Genomic DNA, 21,302 nt, shown 5'->3' with positions numbered 1-21,302 from the left:
AAAACCTTCTTCAAAGAAATTTCTGAATGCAAATAATACCACCAGTTTAAGTTATGGATGAAGTGAGCCTGGCCATGGCCCATCTGTCTGTCCAGCTACACTGGGACAGGAGGAGCGAGAGGGCTCATTATCTCAACGACCTTAAACACCCACCTGTTGCCTGTGCTGGAATGTGTACTGGGTGGGCATCTATGAAAAGCTAAGGGTGACTAAATACACTTGCAAACAGAAACCTCAAAACCTCCAAGTAGAAAGTAACAGAGCGGGAGTCCTGTGAGGGGAGGAAGCGATCAGAGGAAGGGCCTCGGGCTTACAGACTGCTCAAGTGTGCTGTGACGCTGTGACACTGAGATCGTCAGCCACCACACTTTATGGCCCTTCTTTAACACCGCCACCAAACAAAGGCACGGGAGCAGAGATGGCTTCGGGAGGTCTCTGCTGGTGGGAAGCAGGGGAGACTGGAGACCGAGGAGCCTGGAGAGGGGACAGCAGCGCCCCCGTCCCCTCAGCTCTCCACAACAGTGGTCTCCTGGGGTCCCGGGCTCACAGCGAAGCGGGAAGTGGGGGTCTCGAGCGTTTCCCTGTGCTCTGGGAAGGCCTGTGGCTCCTTGAATTCCAGGACCACCCGGCTCAGAAGGCCCTTGAGCAGCTGCATTTCTTGAAGCAGAAGGTCCACGTCGGGTTTCAGAGCTCCAGCGGATTGTTCCAAGGGCGTCGGCGGGGTGCAGGCCGGTGGCCCGGCAGTGGGAGCTCTGCTCGCGGGGAACTGCAGCCCCAATGAGGTGGTGTTCGGGACGGAGGTGACCGACGGGGCTGATCTGGACACCGGAGGCTTTCTGAAGGACAGCGGCTGGTTACCCGGCGCCAACGCTGCGGCCTGTGGGATTGGGGCGCTGGTGGACGCCAAGTCCAGCGGAGAACCTGCGAACACAACACACAGCGGTCTCACAGCCTGCGGGGGGGTGGGGGAAGCGGGCCATACGGGCCGGAGGGGAATAAGTAGGGCCGGGATGGAGTGAAGGGGAGAGGGAGGAGTGAAGAGGCGGGGATGGGGTGGAAAGGAGGGAGGAAGGGGGATGGGTGAGGAGCGCAGAGGAGAAGGGGTGGACAGGAGCGAGGGATAGGAGGTAGGGGAGGGATGGAAAGGAGAGGGAGAGGGGAAGGGGAAGGGTGAGAGGTCGGAGGGGAGGAGATGGAGAGAAGGGAAGGAGGGGAGGAGTGACAAGAGCGGAGGGGATAGGGTGGGGAGGAGGAAGAGTTGGAAGGGGTGAAGAGGGCGGAGGAGGTGGGGTAGAGAGGAGAGAAGGGAGGGGGAAGAGTGAGGAGGGCGGAGATGGTGAAGTAGGAGGGCCGGATGGCGAGAGGGAGACTCCGGGGGCAGAGGCGGAGGCGGGGCTGCCCACCGGAGATGGGCAGTGGGATGGGTGGGGGGAAACGTCCCGGGAGGGTGCGGTCACTAACCACGCCCGGCGAGCTGCAGCCAAGGGCTGCGTTTCCGGACGCTCCGCGTGGCGGTAGCGGCCTCGCACCAGTACGATTCAAGCTCCTCGACCTCGGGCTCGGGGACCGTGTACTCGGCGCCCCAGTCGAAGCGGCGCACGGGACGACTGTACTTGTAGAAGGCGAACTGCAGCGGCGTGTCGCGCTTCTGCGGGTGCAGGCGGGTCTCGCAGCGCACCGCCACCCCGCCGCGGGCCTCCGCCCGGCCGGTCACCCTCAACACCGGCGCCGGGAACAGCTCTGCGGAGAGGGGTTCCGGGCTGAGGGTGCACGGTGGGCCGGCACAGGGGTCCCAGGGGACCGGGTCCCGCGTGTCCACGGCCCCGCGACCCCTCTGTCCTTCGGGTTTCCCTTGAGGGCTCCTCGCGGACCAGGGGACCGAGAAGGGGTGGGAGGAGACGTGTGTGCGCGCAAAGGGAGAGAGGAAAGCCTTCTGAAGTGTGGGGCGGGAGGCCGAGGCCTCGAAGGACAAGGAAAGCTGGCAGGGGGGAGGGGGGACCGGGCCAGACACTTCCTGTCACATCCCAACTGACACCCAGTTTGGATCCCCGGGCTAGAGGGGGTGGCTGCGTCCCCTTCGCGGGGTGCTCGGATCCGTTCCCTCGCCCCACTCGCACAGCGACCCCTGCCACTGCCGCGCCTTCTGGCTGGGGCTTGGAAAGAGCTACCCCCATATGAAGTTCCCACCCGGAGCAAGGAGCTGGAGGTGTGCGGGAGGGAAGGGACACTCGTCCCCACGCAGGCTGAGCATCAGGGTCGCTTCGCTGCGGTGGAGAGGCGAAAGCTTAAGTGGACTAGGGGAGAAATCCGCGGCGCGGCAGCTACTTGAACCCTGCCCCGCTTGGTTCCTGTCCCAGAATTTCCCAGCGCTCGTTTGCCTCCCTCCCGGGCCCCAGGTGTCCCCCACCTTGCACGGTCACGGCCACCTTGGAGGAGAACATGGGCGCGCTCTCCACCGGGATGCGCATGGTGCCGGAACACTGGTAGCGGCCGCTGTCGCTGGCGCGCGCCTGCGGCACCGTGTAGTTGGCGCTGGAGTGGAAGTAGCGCACCTCCTTGCCGTCGTGGTAGTAGTGAAGCTTGTAGACCACCTTGTCGTACCAGCCGCGGCAGCGCATGACCAGCGGCTCGCCCTCGAACACCGCCGCGTAGGGCACTTGCAAGATCAGCCAGTCTATGACAGTCACCACAGACCCGCCTGACTCCAAGAGAAGTCGAGCCCTGGGGGTCTCCTACTCTTCTCCGCCTCCCTGCTCCCCCTCCCTGCACAGTGGCTCTCCTCCTCCCCCGCTTAATACGCGGCAGGCAGGCGCCCCAGGAGCCTTAGAGCTGGATGCATTGGGAGGCCAGGGGAGAGGAAAGCCAATGGCCTCTCTTTTGTTAGGGATTAGGAAAGCCAAGATGTCTGGTTCTAGGTTCCAGCCTCATCAAAGAGTAATGGCCATCAGAATCAAGTTTACACTCCTCAGGATGCCCTAGGGGCCTTCTTCACCTGGCCCCTGTTTACCTTTCCAGCACCATCTCAGTATTCTCCCCTGCTCACTGTCCCCACCTCCCGCTCTTAATTCAGGCTAAGTCCAGCCACTCCAACAGACATGTTGGGAGCACTGGCCCTGCTCTGAGCCCAGGGACTTTGTACCTCCCAAGAAGAGCCCCCCACCCCAACGTGTTTAGGTGAGACCCACTTGTCCTGTAGGTCTAGCCTTAGACCTTTTCTGCTCCAGAAAACTTCCCCAACCCCGCAGGACAGCCTTAGGTACCGGCCACAGCACCCCGGATTTCCCGGTCACCATTGCTATCATAGACAATGCTTATATAACCCTAATATGTTCTGGATGCTATTTGAGAAGTTTTACTTTGAGAAAGAATTCTGCAAGTAACTCACAATCCACAGACTACTCTATTCTGCAATCGGTAACCATCCTTTCATGGCCAGTATCTTACTGAACTATCAATTTCCAAACAACAAACCGTGGAGTATAGACATGAAGTGTATGTAGATGCTAAGTGATGATCTTTGAATTCTGAATACAAACTGTGGCCCATCAGGCTAAGATGACGTAATACTCCCTACCAAGTAGCCCCTCCTGTACTCTAAAGAATGAATTATTGCTATTTTCTTATCCTGCTTTGAAACCCTTTAAGTAACTCTGGGAAGTCAGTTTCTGAATTGACCCCTACGTACACATGTGTATGTCTGCAATAAATTTTTAAGTGCTTTGTTCCACTGCTGCTCTCTTTTTTCCTTAACGTGTCATAATTCATGTTTCATCTTCACAACAACCAAAGAGACAGATACAATTATTGTCCCTATTTTACTGCTGGGAAGCACAGAGAAGCATCGTGCTGTTCATTCAGGAGTAATTCTCATAGCCGCACGCAGCCTGCAGAGGGACCCTCGCGCCCCCGTGCCCATGCTCAAACACTCACCATTGGAAACAGAGAGGTGGATGGGGTCACTGACAGGTGCTCCCCGTGTCTGGCATCGATACACCCCTGGTGTCTGCACCTCGATGCTCTTCTTGTGAGAGGGCAGAAGGAGGTGGCCCAAGTACCAGAGAGTGCTGATGGGCCGGAGCTCCAGGAGCGGAGGGTGGTACCCATCACAGTGCAAGGTTACCCGCTCCCCCTTGAAGATTGTGGTCCAGGGCGGGTGTAGAGACAGTGTGGGCTTCTCCAGGGTAGCTGGGGGCGTGTGTGAGAGGGGGCAATGTGGGAAAGAGAATCAAGGTAAGGTGCCCAAAATGTGGTCTGAGGTTGGCAAATCTGAGACAACTCCAGTTTGCAGAACCCAGCCCACATGACTAAACCATCCCTGTGGCAGGACACACCACACTGGACTACAAGCTAGCAGTACCCGTTTCGAAGTGCTTAGAGACAAACGAGTCACAGGGATTGAGCAGACGTGGGAAGAGACACCGTCTCACAACAGCCAGGAAGTGGGGAGTGCCCAAGCAGGTCACTCGGGGGGGTTGGTGTGGAAGTTGTGGAAAACTGGGCTGAGGGATGTGGTAGACTCACCAGCTTGCCTGCCGCTTGGAACTGCAAAACGAGAATGGAAGAAGAATGTCGGGAATGAGAGGAAAGTAAGCGACCTCTTCACCAGAGGAAAAACTCCACGGGTCTCAAGACCTGTTTTTCTTCTGCTTTTAGTGTCCCTGGCTCTGAGAAAGCCCCCTTCTCTTTATCCTCGAAAAATAGATAGTGAACTGCTGTTTGGAATCGAGGAATATCCCCTAACACACACACGCGCGCACACACACACACACACACACACACACACACACGCCCTGGCCCTCCCTCTCCCCCACAGCCAGTCCTAGCCGCTGTTGATGGCCTGAGGACTCACCCAGGAGCAGAAGGGCTGTCAGCGCCCACATGACGGTCCGCCTGCAGTGGCCGTAGGACAATGTCTGCAATAAATTTTTAAGTACTTTGTTCAACTGCTGCTCTCTTTGTTCTTTAACATGTCGTGATTCATGTTTCATCCTCACAACAACCAAAGAGACAGATACAATTATTGTCTCTATTTTACTGCTGGGAAGGCTGACCAATGCTGACCACTGAGCCCTGGGGGACATAGCTGCTTCTCCCACCCATTCCTAATTCCTGAAGATGGTAGACTGGAGACCACAGGACATGGGCTGGATAAGTGTCAGCCCTCAGGTGTCCCAGGCACCAGGCACCATCCCACCTACCACCACTTGAAGCCACCTCACATCTCAGGCCAGCCCCAACCCCTGTCGAGAAGGCGTGTGGAGCAGAGACTATGCCCTCTGCAGCCCAAGAAAGCCACATAGAACCCCAGATGGTGGCAGGTGACCCTGTCCCCTTCAGGCTCCCATTGACATCCCCCTCCTATCCCACCTCCTCCCTACCTTCCAGTTGGCCCTGTAAGCCTCAATTGAGGAAAATACCTCCCCATGTCTTCAAGGTCTATCTGGGGCCTTTATTCTGCCCACTCCCTGATGGAGTAAGGCCTTGGGAGGTTGGCACTGGGCTCCCTGCACCCAGAGCTCAGAACCCCCCGCAGATGAGTGGACAGAAAGGTATGACTCACCAACCACCTTCTGTGTCACTGTCTTCCAAAGTTCTAGTTAAGAAGGGAAATGCAATGTGTTTCCCCTTTTCTCCTTTCCTGAAAACTTACACCCTCAGAAATGAGAAAGTTTTTTCTACCCACCCCAGTGAGCTCACCCTATGGCATCTCCACTCACTTGTGCCTTCCTTCCCTCTAACCATCCCTGCAAGCCTCCCCCAGCCATGCCCCAGTGCCAGGACTCCTTACCTGGGGCAGAGAAGTCACTGCCTCAGCCCCTCAGAGACTTCTCAGACCTGACCTCCCAGCTCTACTTCTTGTGCTTTGAGAGCCATGTGATCATACCCTAAGCAATGGGGAACCTGAATTCTCATGTAAATACTTAATGAATTTTCCAACCTGATTGTATGTCTCCTCGGACCGTCTCCTGTCCTCACCCGTGGTCTTATAGTACTGGGCACCTCCTTCCTCTGGAACTTTGGCAGGGAGGAAAAGGACTATCAGACACTGTCAACTCTCTTAAACACAGTCTCCCCCCTCTTGCTTGCTGGTGGCCAAAGCTCCACTCGGAGAATTCCCTCATAGTTTCTCTTAATATGCCAGTTTTTGTTAAAAGTGCAAATGCCTCTTGGGGAAATGTGATTGGTCATTTAAGGTATGCTGGCCATTTCAGGTCCCGTTTGAGAGAAGGTTTTGATAAAAGACAGATAGTCATATGGGTCTGAAAAGTAGGAAGGTACTTGATAAGGGGCTCAGGAGGGAAGGAAGGAGAGAGGAACTAGATAGTAGGAACAGAGATTTATAAACTGCCTGCTTTGGGGTTGCCTGGGCTAGGCAATGCTGCCAGGTTCCCCACACCCTGCCTGACTCCTCCTCTAGGGCCTGTGTGGGCCCCTCACATCATCCACGGCCTCTCCACATCATGCCCCAGGAGACTGACTTCTGCACCAGGCCACCACCTCTATGGTAAGAACGCGATGCCCCTGTCAGCGGTCTCTTGCTCTGCACAAGCAGTCTCTATTTTGGCTTCTTATGACTCAGAACACAGATCTCAGCCTCTTCACCAGATTCCACAAGAAACCTGATTACACCAAATATTCATGAGGCGTATGGTCTTCCTGAAAATCTCTAGGCTCGTCCAGACGGTTCCTACACTGCTCAGAATCTGGCTTGAAAAATCTCCCACCCAACATATCTTTATTCTGGGCTTTCTTCTGGGCTGCATTTTCCCCAAGTTGGATCTTTTTCTCCATCCAAGGCTTTTCCCTGCAGAATTTCTAATTCTTCACCCCTTTGCCATGCAGAGAAATGTAGCAATTATCACTTGTTATCTGAGTAATTCTTGGAGGCCTATCATGACATAATTTGTGGACAAGCTAAGAATTCAGATGACTAAAATGTTTTCAGTGAGGGTGACCGTGCTGTTGCTGCTGCTGCCCTGGTGGCCCCAGCTCACTCCAGTGAGTGCTGGAGCCGGGAGTACCCGAGCCCACGGCAGACACCATATTCCTGTGGTTAATCCTGACAAGGGGCCTTTGAGGAAGGATTATTAGTAACCGAGGTGATAGAGCTGGGATTCGAGTAGACGTCCATCTCTGTCCATCTCACTCCAAAATGTGCTCTCTGTCCCTCCTGCTCACGGCAGGTCGTCATCCCAGACTTGTCAGGTGCCCTTTCTTGTTCTATTATTTATTTTTTTACCTCTGTCCACACTGCCCTTCTCGTCTGCTCCATAGGAGCTCCCACTGCATGGCTTACCAAATGTGCCTGTATACACGCATATGTTTATCCCGGAGAAACATCTCGTGGTATGGATTTACATAAATGGTATTGTGTTCTAGGTATTGTTTTCTCTTTTAAAACAAAAGCCAGAGTTAAGAGGAATTGACCCATTCCTCTTTTTTCCCCTGCATCTATGATTGAGGTGGGATATCTCATCTCATCTTCTCTGGCCCTCAGACTGGGATTCACACCAACAGCTTTACTATTCTCGGACCTTTGGACTCGGACTGAATTATATTTTCCTGGGTCTCCAGCTTGCAGATGCCAGATCATGGGACTTCTCAGCCTCCATAGTCTCATAAAGCAATTCCTCATTCTCTCTCTCTTTCTCTCTCAGCCTCTGACAACCACCATTCTATTCTCTGCTTCTGAGTCTGACTATTTTAGATTCCACACGTAAATGAGATCATGCAATGTTTGTCTTTCTGTATCTGGCTTATTTTGCTTAGCGGCATGTCTTCCAAGTTCGTCCATGTTGTTGTGAATGGCAGATTTTCATATACACCCATAAGGCTCACATTTTCTTCATCCATTCATCTTTTGATGGACATTTAGCATTTAGGTTGTTTCCATACTTCGGCTATTGTGAATAGTGCTGCATCGAACATGGCAGTGCAGATATCTCTTCGAGATACTGATTTCATTTCCTTTGAATATATACCCAGAAGTGGGATTCCTGTTCATAAGATAGTTCTTTTTTTTTTTTTAAGATTTTATTTATTCATTTGAGAGAGAAAGAGAGAGAGAGAGCAAGCACAAGGGGAGAGGGGCAGAGAGGGAGGAAGAGTCAGACTTCTTGCTGAGCAGGGAGCTGGATGCGGGGCTCGATTCCAGGACCCAGAGATCATGACCTGAGTCCAAGGCAGGTGCTTAACCATCAGAGCCACTCAGGTGGCCCGGTTCTTTTTTTTTTTTTTTTTAAGATTTATTTATTTGTTTGAGAGAGAGAGTGAGCAGCGGGGAGGGGCAGAGGGAGAGGGAGAGAAAGAATCTCAAGTGGACTCTACGCTGAGCGCAGAGCCCGACAAGCCTGTGAGATCATAACCTGAGCCAAAATCAAGAGTTGGCCACTTGGGACGCCTGGGTGGTGCAGTCGTTAGGCGTCTGCCTTCGGCTCAGGGCGTGATCCCGGTGCTCTGGGATCGAGTCCCACATCAGGCTCCTCCACTGGGAACCTGCTTCTTCCTCTCCCACTCCCCCTGCTTGTGTTCCCTCTCTCACTGGCTNTCTCTGTCAAATAAAAAAAAAAAAAAAAAAAAAAGAGTTGGCTGCTTAACTCACAGTGCCGCCCCAGGTGCCCCTCACAAGACAGTTCTGTTTTTAATTTTTTGAGGAACCCCCATACTGTTTTGCACAGCGGCTACACCAGTTTGCATTCCCACCCGCAGTGCACAGGGCTCTTTTCCTCCACACCCTCATCAGCAACACTTGCTGCTTCTTGTCTTTTTGATGTTAGCCATTCTCACAGGTGTGCGGTGATAGCTCCTGGTGGTTTTGATTTGCATTTCCCTGATGACTGGTGGTGTTGCGCACCTTTTCATGTACCTGATGGCCGTTTGTTGGTTTTATTTTGAGAAGTGTGTCTATTCAGGTCCTTTGCCCATTTTTAAATCAGGTTATTTGGTTTTTTTTGCTATTTAATTGTAGGAGTTCCTTATATATTTTGGATGTTAACGCCTTATCAGATATATGATGTGCAAATATTTTCTCCCATTTCATAGGTTCGCTTCTCACTCTGCTTACTGTTTCCTTTGCTGTGCTCTTGTTTTCCCCCCCAGAGATGTATAACAGAATAAAGGAACATGGAACACAATCAACTTAGACTTTATGAATTCAGTTGAACTCTTCTTTGAGAGCAGAGATCATGTTAAATTTATATTATTTTTTTCCTATAGCACCTTTTTTTAAAAAAATATTTTATTTATTTATTCCACAGAGATAGAGACAACCAGCGAGAGAGGGAACACAAGCAGGGGGAGTGGGAGAGGAAGAAGCAGGCTCATAGCGGAAGAGCCTGATGTGGGGCTTGATCCCATCACGCCGGGATCACGCCCTGAGCCAAAGGCAGATGCCCAGCCGCTGTGCCACCCAGGCGCCCCACCTTTTTTTTTTTTTTCTAACAACACAATACTCTGTACATAAACGTCAAATTAAATGAAGTTTCTTCAGTACTGAAAAAAATTAGCTATTTTGTCTGACCTGATTAAGGCTGGGGCAAATGTGTGAAACATGACTTTCAGGTCAACAAACAAAGGTTCACCAAATCCAGCAATACTGAGGGTACACTGGGGCAGTCTTTAACAGGTCGGAAGGGGTACTTGAGGACCAATAAAGGAAAGAACTACTCCACATAGTAGGTAATGAACTTGGCTTTTATTACCTCCAAGAAAAGATAAAGACAGAAAACACACAGGAATTTTAAGATAATTTAGAGAAATATATATATTTAAAGGAGGCCTAAATTCCTATTCAGAGAAGACTTTAAAAATTACTCATAATTTGTATCTATATGTGTTTCTCCCTCATGGTGTCCCCAGTCAGCCCCTCAAGGGTAACTACTATCCTGACCTTGGTGTTCCATGTTCATGCCTTTTTAAAAGGTTTATCCTATGTTTGTGTAAATACCGAAACAATATATTCTTGTGCTTGTTTTTAAACTTTGTATAAAGGGCATCACATCGTGTGGTATCTTCTAGGCCTTGCTTTTTCCCCTCGGTGTTATATTCCTGATATTTTTTATCGTTTTCGCTTCATTTTAGCTGTGGTTTACTACTTTTTACAATTGTATAGTATTCCACGCTGTGAAAATAGCACAATTTATCCATTTTTCTGTTGGTGGACAATTGAATTGATTCCAAAGTTTTGCTTTTAGAGATAGTGCTATTATGAACATTATTACATCTGTCTTCTGATACACATACAGTAAAATTTATTTTGGGCATAAACACCCAGGCATTGGATTCAACTTTACAAGATAATGGGTGTGCTTGCTACCTAATGCTGACTTCAGGGACAAAATCTAACATGGCTGCATTGGGACTTCTGTGTATTACAGAATCCTAAACTGCACAGGCCATAAACCCGACCCAGCGTAACAATTCATCTTCCCCACCCCCTCCCAAACTCCCCAGGCTAGACGGGCAGATGGAGACAAGTAAAAGCCCCTCTTGCCCCATTCTCTCAGCTCTGTTCTTGCCTTCCTCACCCATGATGATAGGAGATCCTCTCCTTGAGGCTTCCAAGTACTTGACTAGGCTGGGTCCCCTGGACAGAGTCTGGAGATTTTGCTGATGCCAGACATATGCCTCATCCTCTAAGGTCCAGCTTAATTTCCATTTTCTTCAAGATACCTTCCCTCATGCTGGTCAAACTCAACTCAACTAAACAGAACGTTAGAGCTTAACTGTGCCTCATTAACCCAGACACCAAAGAATCAATGTGGCACAAAGAGCTCAAGGAGCTCTCAAAGAGCCTACCCTCCAGGGAGCAGAAATAAGATAATAAAAAATTCAGCTGCAGAGTGATGATAGAGGTGCACACAGACACGTGGATGAGGAGTGTAGAGCTGACACTTATCTCAGTCAGCTGCACCCACGACTTCCTTCCCGGATCTCTGATAGCTCTTGGTACCTGTGCATGAATTCCTTGTCCAGCATGAGAGCCTGCAGGATGCATTCATGAACATGGTACCATTCGCTGAAATCAACTCCACGTGGAATGGTTCTAAGATACTATCTTTGGAAGTATATACAGCATAGTCCCCTGGCAATTGACTTCCATGTTTTCAAATCCACCAAAGTCATGAAATACTTCTGGTCATCATTTCTTGCAACTCCCATTCACACAATTGTGAGTTGATCCTCTTCAAAGATGGCTTCAAAGATGTTTATGGGCTTTTCCAGTTCCCAACTGCCTCCTGATCCTTCCCCTTGAAGGTGTTAGGAACCACCATAAAACTTGCATTCTGGAGAGCGCTAGGAACCACCATAAAACTCACATTTTAATATCCAGCATGATTCTATTCCTTTGTTTCTTTGTGGCATGTCTGGAGCGATCACATGCACATTTTTGTAAATCACTGTGGGTCACTATTGTATAGAATAAATGGCACAAAGAAAGAATATGGTGGATAACATCATACCACATGATTTAGGATAACACGGTAGAATGCTCATTGGCTGAAGTCATTATAAAATGGTATGCTAACTCATTGACCAAGGGTTATTGTAGAGTCTGTCAAGCTATCTTTCATTGTCTGTGAACGTACAGTAGCTGTCCAAACGTAGAAGAAAACATTATTATGGTACCAAAATAGACTTAGGTATGTCTTTAAAGAAAAATATTTCAGAGACAAGTATATTAAAACCAGTATTTGCTGTTTTGGCAATGTTATGTTTGATCATACATTTCTGAGTCTAGTAGGATCCTGTGGGAAATTTTTACATACCCGCTTTCACTGCTGTATGGAAAAGGGTATTACTGCTTCCCTATCCCAAAGTCTAAACCCTCTGTAGACAGAGACACTATCTTATGAGTATACTTAACGTAGCACAAACTCTGATATGTAGTAGAGGCCAACAAAATACCAGCATGTAAGTAAGACTTGTTGAGTGATGCTGGAGGGGGCAGCAAGTAGAAGAGGCAAAGGTCCACCCCAGAGGCTAACACCTAGCTTCCACAGGGTTGAAGTTTCTTGATCTCAGCACGACTGACATTTTGCGCCAGATAACCCTTTGCTGTGGGGGCTGTCCAGCATGTTACCTCAGGCTTAGCAGCGTCCTTGGCTTCTACTCACTAGGTGCCATGGCACCAGCCCCACAACATGAAGACCAAAAATGTTTCTAGACATTGCCAAATGTCCCCTTTGGTGGGGGTGGGGGGTTGCCTCCGATTGAGATGCTGCATTAAATCCGTCTCATTGATTTTCTTTCAATCACCAGATTCAGGTCTGGGCAAAAGAAGGCAACTCCTGGTCTAGAGAGATCAGGATTGTTATGTCATGTTATGAGAGAATATACAATCATAGCTAAATTCTGAGGATCACTCTGTGCACACTTATTTATACTCACCTATCTCTGTTACTCTAATAAAATACTGGGCAATTTGTATTTATGTATATGTATAGGACAGAAAGAGGAAAAGTAGAAAAAATTGGATTTATTGGGAGTAGTTGAGCAATACTGCAAATGAATTATTTACTCATATTTGGCAGAACCCTTTGCGGCCTCAAGCTTCAGGAGGACAGATAAGTCCCTCAGCTCCATGACCAGGTGACCAAGGAGAGCTCTCATATCCTGCACTTGTTTGAGAAGAATGCCCATCTGGTGATACAGATGGGGGTCTGGCACCTGCAGAGGAGAGAAGCCTGGATCCTTAGAAGGGGTGGACAGTGGAGGCTGAGGTCCAGGGGAAGCAGTTGGAGGAGATTCTGGAACAGCTGATTTCTGAGGAACTGGATTCAAGGTGGGGGGTGCAGTAGAGCTGGAGGGACCTGCATTATGGGGTAGGGGGCACATATTATAAGAGTGCTGTCTGACTCTGACCCTAACCTCATATTTGTGGTCAATTTTTCTTTTCTGAAAGTGGACCCCACATTGGACCCCACAATGCCAGCAGAGGTTTGAGGACTCCCTCGTGGTCAAAATTTGAATCTGAAGCTTGGCTACCTCAGTTTGAAAATCTTCAGTGATGAGGCTTCATCCTTACAGGGCTATAGATATTAGCCAATTCTTACTCTATCAAGGCAGAACCCAATTCCCTGCAGTATAGATGCGGTAATTGGTCCTAGGTCAACATCTTCACTGTATATGACACTAGTGTAATTCCTTGTCTTTGTGTCAGCCTTCAGTGCTTCTAGGACACCTCCATTAGCCCTTTGGGTCACCTCCTCTTCAAGATGAGAATCTTCTATGCCCCCCATTATTTTTCTTATGACATGACTTCAACCCCCTCATTACCCTGGTTACCACCTCCTCTGGATAAATTATTTCAGGTCAAATGCAGCCTTTTTAATTGGGGGTCCCTGAACGGAGCATAAACTCCAGACCACTTCATCTTCATTCTAGATACTATATTCCTGTAGATGCCCAGAGTTCATGTAGGGAGCATAAGGTCTATGGGGCAGCAGCTGTGGAGCTGGCTCAGGTCTTGGTTTGGTGACGCGTGCACCATGGTCTGAGGGAGAAGTTCCCTATCTGTGCTCTCTTCCATCCCCAACTCCGGCTTACGATTCCTGCCTCCTCTGTGTCCTTTCTTTACCTGCTCATACCAAACCCCAGCTCATGGGTCCAATCCTTCCCCCCACTTTTCATACATGCCAGACAAATACACACTAACTTACCCTGCACCCGGATCTCCAGCTTAGAGCTCTGTTTCCAAACTTGGTTGTCCTCAGTGGTTGCTTCACACCAGTAGGACCCAGAGTGTCCCTCTGAAACTGTGGGGATTTGGAATTCCGGGGAGAGGCCCCTGCTGCGCACTGTCTTGCTATCCTTGTAGAAGGAGAAGAAGAGCCGAGCGGTTGACCTCTGCAGGGGCAGCTTTGTCTGACAGCTCAGGGTCACCGGGTCCCCCTTTTGGGGCTCAGCTGAAGGGGTGGCTCTGAGAAGTGGGGCTGGAAACAGTTCTGGGGGAGAGATAGGTGAGAAAGAAGAGCTCAGCCATCGTACATTCAGGTGGACCCATGCCAGGCAAAGAACCCAGTCACACTTTCCTCCCCCTAATCCCATCAGGAACGAGCACTCTGAGCAAAGCTGCATCAGAACCTTTCAAATCTTCTCTCTTGAACGAGACAAGATTAGAAGAGACCCAGAGGTGGGCAAATCTGACAATAGTCCAGACGCCCAATCAGTGAACTTTGGGAAGCATGGATCTGTATGATAGAGCTGTGGGAAGCATACTGAAGGTGGAGAGGGCTGAATGACTTGAGAATGCAATGCTGAGATGCTGCCCCTCCTGAAACCCAACTTGGGCATTAGCCAGCAACCTGTTCCTTAGCCTTCAGTGATCTTGCCACCTCCAGTGAAAGACGGTCTTGGTTCCTCTGTGTCTCCCCACCTGCCTCTGCCACAATGACACTGCCTCCAACTCTCACCTTGGACCTTGATGGCCACGGGAGATGCTGTTTCTGGACTCCCAGGACCAGGACTCCTGAAGATGCCACTGCAGTGATAGTGCCCACTGTCAGCCTCTTGCACCACGGCGATGGAGAATTCCCTATTAGGTCCAGGAGGACCCATTGCTGAGCCATCTCGGTAGAAGGTCACCTGGGTCAGTGGCCAGTCTTGCCAGGCTTGGCAGCGTAGAATCAGTGGGTCTCCTTCAAATATAGGGCTGACTGGACCTTGGAGGATCAGCCAGTCTGTGGCCCAAAGCAAGAGTTGAGCATGATCCACTGCTTTCCATGGGAGCTCCCCGTACTACCCACATAGACTTCCCTCTAAGCTTTCTCTGAGGGTCCGGATAATTTTCGCCCCTAGTTGGGAATGTAGAACAACTTCTCTAAGACTTAAGACTGAGGGAACCCTGGCATCTGTGGGCTAAATATGGGGAAGAAGGCACAGAGTCCCCCCCTTATCCACAGTTTTGCTTTCCATGGTCAACTGCAGTCCAGACCCAAATGATTCTCCTTCTGACATATCATCAGAAAATCAGTAGTAGCTTAACACTACATCATAATGCCTATGTCATTCCCCTCACTTATCTTATCAAGTAGGCATTTTATCATCTCACATCATCACAAGATAGGTAAGTATTAGTACAATAAGGTATTTTGAGAGAGGGAGAGACTATTCTCATAACTTTTACAACAGAACATTGTTATAACTATTCTATTTTATTATTAGGTATTGTTGTTAATCTCTTACTGATCTCTTACTGTGCCTAATTTATATTTTATCATAGGTATATAGGTATAGAAAAAACTTAGTATATTTAAGCTTTGGAACTCTCTGCAGTTCCAGGCATCCACTGGGGGTTTGGGAACATATCCTCCATGGATAAGGTGTGGGGGAGGGGGAGGGGGGAGCTACTGTATCTCATCCCATGGCCAGTTTCTTGGGGCGCCTTCCTGAGTGGGTTGGTGAACTAAACAGACAGGTTTGGGAAATGGGAGAAAGAGAAGGCCTGCACAAGTCAGTCCTTCCCAAGACCTCACCGTAAGACACAATCAGATGGAAGGGTTTACTGAAAGTGTAGCCCTTGACCTGGAAGTCAACTTCCCTTGGGTCCGTCAAGTCCTCCTGGATACCACAGCTGCTGTCTTGGGTCCTGACCGGTCCTTCACATTGTAGCGTCTCAAAAGTGGCAGCTGAGGAGGGCATGGTTTGAGAACCAGAAAACAATGCTGTGACTTGAAGGAAGAAGACAGAAAACTGCCCTCCACAAGGGAATCTCCAGGGGAATCATCCTTTTTAGAGAGAGAAGGGGAAGACGCCAAAACACATATGGGTCTCTTGACCAAATACTTTTGGCTTGATTCACTGGCTTTCAGGTGCTCTCAGGGAATGGACCGTGCTATGGGGACGAGGTTGGGGAGAGAATGGCAGAATGTGAACTCACCAGCATGACATCCAGCTGTTGGCGCAGGAAACCAGAGGCCAAAGGCAACGATGACCCCAGAGCAGGCAGACACAGGACATGAGGGAAAGGGAGATGATCAGATTTTAACACACACTGGGGGTATTTAATGTATGCTACACACCGCTAGGCACTTGTACACATGATGTTACTTCATCTTGACAAGACCGCTGGGTATGCCATCTCACTCCCAATTTTACAAAGCTAACAGAAACAGGCTTAGAGCAGTTCATTAACTTACCCAAAATTTCAAAAGGAAGTAGGGAATGGAGCAAGAAAGGAAGGTATGTCTGATCCAAAATCAGTGTTCTTTTTCCTTCATGGTTTAGACTTGATCAACTGTAAGTCTCAGACCTTCCTTGGGGGGGTTTCCTTCCATATTTTTATTTTCTCAAAATTCCCTTGGCTCTTCAACCATGAATGTATTATCTACCAATTAGCTTTCAGTACCAAGTGGTGTCTCCTCCTTCCTTGTTACCTCCTTTCGGGTCTTCATTTTTCAGCCATTTCTACCTTGATGTCCTCTGTCCCTTGAACTTTCCATGACAACAGTGGAGCCCTTCCTATGTCCTTCCCTCTACTCCAAACCTCTGCTCCCAGTCTGTACTGGTAACTATGGAACAATTCTTTCCTTGCTTCCAGGCTAAAACTTCCAGGTAAGGATTTCGCACTGCATCTCCTCCACCTATCTCTTAGCTCCATGGTTGACGCAGGCAAGGTAATTTCCATTTTTCCCATTTTCATGACTGCTTCTTGTCCCTTAATCCCTCTCCAATTCTTCTGGCTCCATCGTCATTCACATATACTCAATTCTTCACTCCGTTCTTTCCTGACCCACTTGCCTTTGCTCCCTTCCACTCCCAAAGGCCCCAAACTCTTCTTGGACCCTGTAACTTCCCCTAGCAAGGCCCGTTTCCACTTCCTAATTCTCATTACATCAGTACCAGGTGTTTTCTTTAGATCCTCCCTCAGCTCCCTTCACCACCCTGCTGCTACCTTTTTCAGTTCCTCTGCTATCATTCAACTAGACTCAGCCTCCACTCCTGTTTGAAAATGAACTTGTGGGTTGCCAGGCACTTTCGCTCAATAAATTATGTGGTAGGCATTAGTCTCATTTTATGAATAAGAAAATGGAATTAGAGGGGCGCCTGGGTGGCTCAGTGAAGCATCTGCATTGGGCTCAGGTCACGATCCCTGGGTCCTGGGACTGAGCCCAACGTCAGGCTCTCTGCTCAGCAGGGAGTCTGCTTTTCCCTCTCCCTTTGCCCCTCCCCTGCATTCACATGCGCTCTCTCTCTCTGTCTCTCAAATAAATAAATAACGTCTTAAAAAAAAAAGAAAAGAAAAGAAAATGGGGAGCGCCTGGGTGGCTCAGTCGTTAAGCGTCTACCTTTGGCCCAGGGCATGATCCCAAGGGCCTGGGATGGAGTCCCGCATCAGGCTCTCTGCTCCGTAGGGAGCCTGCTTCTCCCTCTCCCACTCCCCCTGCTTGTGTTCCCTCTCTCGCTGGCTGTCTCTCTCTCTGTCAATTAAATAAATAAAATCTTTAAAAAAGAAAAGAAAATGGAATTAGAGGTATAAAAAGTGAATTTTCCAGGGCAACATAGAGCTAGTTAATAGAAGAAGAACAGCTTGAGACCAGCAGTGTCTGGAATTCTTGCCAGAATACCAGTGCTGTATCTTCATACAGTCACCCAGTCCTGCTTGTACCAGTTCAATAAAATGATTCAACAAAATTTTTGTGCAGGGGCAATGCAATTGCTAAAAATTCAAACATAAATTTGACAAGGTTAAAAAACAAAAAAAGCATTGTCCTTGTCTGCAAATAACTCAGTTTAGTGGACAGCGCTGTCTTATGAAGAGATTATTTCAGCATGAGGCGGAAAGTAATAACAAAGGCATACGACAGGCAGCCACTGGGACAAAAAGGAGGGTACAAAGAAGGTTCCCCGGTGAAGATGCCATCTATGCAGAATATTTAGGGATGCCTAAAAATTTGTGAGTGAGAGGGATCGGGGGCCATGGAGGAGCTCATCTCAAGCAGAGGTAGCAATATGAGCTAAGCTTGGAGATAGGTAAGAACCTGGTGTGTGAATGGATAAATACAAGCAGGTTAGGGTTTATTACAGCATAATACGCAGGGCTCACAAGGTAACAGCAGAGCCTGCAGAGGTTAAATAGGAACCAGGCTATGGTGGGCCTTGTGCACGTTGACTGCGGACTGCAGAATCCATTTCAAGGGCACAAGGCCGAGACACGGAGGATAGTCAGGAACTTATTGGACTATCCAAAGTCTGCAATGAGGGCTTTTCCTAGCATACTATTAGTTCTGTTTCAAGGAGGGGACTGTCTGTAAGAACAGTTTAGAAGGTATATTTTGCAAAACCTGCTGATTGATCATATGCAGAGGATGGAGAGGGAAGAGTCTAGGTGTTCTCCCAAGTTTTTGGCCTGGATGCCCAGCTGGATGCCATGAATTGAGATCAGACATAGTGAAAGATGAAATTAGGAGAGGCAGGGGACAGGAGGACAGATGAGTTCAGCTCTTATCATATTGTGCTGAGATACCTGTCAAACATGGAGGTACATATGTCTCGTACAAAGTTGGATCTTTGACTGTGAAACTCAAAAGCACAATTAGGATTGGGCGTATGACTTTGGACTCTTAAGTAGATAGTTGTAGCGGTAAAAATGATACAGATAAATGAACTCACTAAGGAGCTGTGTAAAGAGTGAAGGGTAGGGAGGCAGGAATGCAACAGTAGAAAACACAAGTCTTCAAGAGGAAGAGAACAGAAGCCACCCAAGGGACAAAAACACGTACAAGGAGAGCAAGGAGAAAATGGCACGTGGAAGTCAGGCGAGCAGAGAATGTCGAGAAAGAATAAGTGGCCAACATTGCCCAATGCAGCAGAGAAGTCCAGCAGTAGAACTAAAAGGTGGGCAATGGTGCAATCGATATGGAAGTCATAGCACCCTGGGCAAAACTGATTCCAGTGGAAGCCAGATGGGGAGCACTGAGGTATGAGCGAGAAGTGAGGAAGTGGAGAAAGCAAGTGCAAACTTTCTTTCAAGAATTTGAGAAAAGGAAGGAAAAGAGTTGAGGTGGTAAATGGGGCATCACAGTCAAGGGGACTTTTAGAATGGAAAAGGCTTGAAGATTTTTATATTCAGAAAGAGACATTCAATCCAACACACCAGACTTTGTAATATCTTTCCTTCATTTCCCACCTGCATATTGCTTCTTTGGGCCAAAGTCAATCCACATACCTTTACATTGATCAAAGTCAGGCGTATCTCCATTCCCACACCAACGTCCAAACATATCACTTACCCAGTAGCATCTGGACTGCCCAGAGCATGGTAGGAGAGAAGTAGAGGACCCCAGCCGCGAGGACACAGCTCAGCTTCATGGTGACTGTTTAGGTCTCCTGCAGCCTCTAACGCACTGATTTTCTTCAACATGAAACCTCTCAAATTAGAAAAGAGGAAGTAAATCTAACTGTCTCATCTTCTTGCATCTGCGACCTATTTTCAACTTTGTGATTGGCTTTCATCATTCAGATTTGTCTAGGTTGGCCCCAGCATCGCCTACATCCTTAGGATTGTGGATGAAATAGTAACACCCTGAATTTTCCAAGAATTCTCCCATAGAGCTCAGAGAACTTCCAAAGCACGTAATTGTCTGATATCCTTCTGGCCTTCATGACGCTCTGGGAAGGGTCAGTGCAACAACCTTTCATTTCACTGGCGAAGCAGCTGGGGACGAGAGGCAGGAAATTGCTTGAAGGCAACACAGAGATTCACTGGGAGAGCAACGATGAGAATTCATGTGTCCTGTCCTAACCTGCTCCAAGGTTTCCGTGTTTCTAGTGACCAGACTGTCAGAGAGGGAAGTAGATTGGTAATGACACCTGATCAGATATCAGATTAGTCCCTTGTGGGCTCCAACCATCCAAAGCCCACACAAATTTGTACGCAAATTTCTCTAGACTCATGTCTCGGCTCTCGGTTTCTGCAGCAAGATTAAAGCTATTCGGTCTCAGAGGAAATCTGAGTCTGAGGCAGAGTCCCCTGGGAAAGAGGAGAGGAAAGCAGAAAATTGCCTTCCAGAGGACATAGCAGTAAGCCCAGGGCTCAGGCCCAGGGCCAAAGCTTGAGCCACTGATCCTGAGGAAACTAGAGACAGGAGGCATCGGATAGCTGGAGAGACCTAAGGAGACTCAGGATAAGGGCGATATGGAGGCGATAGCATCTCTCTTCAGCTCCAGGTGGCCTTATGGGAACGTTGTCCTTGCCTCTGAATGTTTACTGTTGGGTCAAGGCCTCCTTAATGGCAGGGCTCATGACTCTTGTTCCAGGGACCACACTCCTTACCGCCCTCCCCCATCATAACACCCACCATGAGATGAAACAAGTCATCAGAAATGGGAGAAAGCAGTCCTGCTTGAAGGCAGAGGGAGCACCAGCATGACCCCTCAGCTGTGCAAAAACCACAGGTCAGAGCAGACATATTAGCAACACGAGCCTGAGAGAACGGATATTTCTCAATCTAAAATAGCGTTTAGAATAAATTTTCCATTATCTGAGAGGCATGTATTTTTGAGCAGGTGGCCCCAGGGAATCCAGCGGGGGTTGAATATGGGTGTGGGGAGAGTCAGTGAAGCAGTAAGCCTTGCAGCTGATGTGATGCGAAAGACCGAGCAGTCTCAGAAGAGGAAGAAAATTCTTGGCCGGACCTAATCAAAATTAAGAAAATGAAATGTGTTTACATGGACCTCCACTCCTAACGCTCCTTAGAACAGAGTCTCAGGGTAAGATAAGTCTTCAAGGGGCTTCTAAACCAACCACATAACTCTGTCCCTTCTCAGGCTGAACCTTCTCTTCAACTGCCCTTCCACACTGTCCTACCTGGACAGACACCCTCCTCCGTACCATCTGCATCAACTCACGAGATCTCAATATGAGAAGCAAGAAGGCCTCTGAAGACGTGGGGTGAAGCCATCGTATTCTTCACACTTAAATTCCTACTAAGGCCTCTGGGAATTTTACTCACTTGAAGCCTCATGGATGAACTATTTAGAGTAGTAGGAAAAGGCAACCTTGGGCCTTGCTCTGTGCTTGTGAAGACTGAAATCCAGTTCACCGAGTTAGCTCTGCCATCGAGCTCATCCCCGAATTCTCATGGGGAGATGGGGAGTTCTTGACATCACCCCATCCCAACACCATGGGTTAATGGCTGTTACCAGTCCCAGCTGCACCTGGCTTGTCGCTAGTGGGCTGATGCTTATTTTTCCTTTGTTTTTAATTGGGTAAAGATATTTATAAAAGATGTGAAGGTTTAAAGAGTAATAGTGCAATATGCAGTTTTGTACCCTTGTGCAATTGAAGAAATAGAATAACA

The 21,302-nt window shown here is 48.8% G+C and overlaps 2 protein-coding genes across 4 annotated transcripts; both read right to left on the bottom strand.

Moving 5' to 3' along the window:
* Positions 1-301: 301 nt before the first annotated feature.
* On the bottom strand, positions 302-4,977 carry FCRLB (Fc receptor like B). 3 transcript variants are annotated; one of them, XM_040634582.1, is made up of 6 exons: positions 4,850-4,977; positions 4,522-4,542; positions 3,931-4,185; positions 2,408-2,674; positions 1,462-1,740; positions 302-921 (listed from the first exon to the last, which is right to left on the bottom strand). In XM_040634582.1, exons 1-6 carry the CDS (start codon positions 4,878-4,880, stop codon positions 506-508), a joined length of 1,269 nt encoding a protein of 422 aa, XP_040490516.1. In that variant the 5' UTR covers positions 4,881-4,977; the 3' UTR covers positions 302-505. The 3 variants fall into 3 exon arrangements, with proteins under 3 accessions (XP_040490516.1, XP_040490517.1, XP_040490518.1); XM_040634583.1 differs by having other exon boundaries at positions 568-921; positions 1,462-1,607; XM_040634584.1 differs by lacking the exon at positions 4,522-4,542 and having other exon boundaries at positions 568-921; positions 1,462-1,607.
* A 7,488-nt stretch (positions 4,978-12,465) lies between these two features.
* On the bottom strand, positions 12,466-19,370 carry FCRLA (Fc receptor like A). The gene is made up of 6 exons (XM_008685725.2): positions 19,233-19,370; positions 15,881-15,895; positions 15,477-15,629; positions 14,415-14,681; positions 13,662-13,946; positions 12,466-12,812 (listed from the first exon to the last, which is right to left on the bottom strand). The coding sequence occupies exons 1-6, from the start codon at positions 19,309-19,311 to the stop codon at positions 12,517-12,519; spliced, it is 1,095 nt and encodes a 364-aa protein (XP_008683947.2). The 5' UTR covers positions 19,312-19,370; the 3' UTR covers positions 12,466-12,516.
* Between the last annotated feature and the right edge of the window lie 1,932 nt (positions 19,371-21,302).

This window comes from Ursus maritimus, unplaced genomic scaffold, assembly GCF_017311325.1.
Source record: "Ursus maritimus isolate PB19 unplaced genomic scaffold, ASM1731132v1 scaffold_2, whole genome shotgun sequence".
In the NCBI taxonomy this organism is placed as follows: domain Eukaryota; kingdom Metazoa; phylum Chordata; class Mammalia; order Carnivora; family Ursidae; genus Ursus; species Ursus maritimus.
This window is presented reverse-complemented; position numbering and strand designations above follow the sequence as displayed.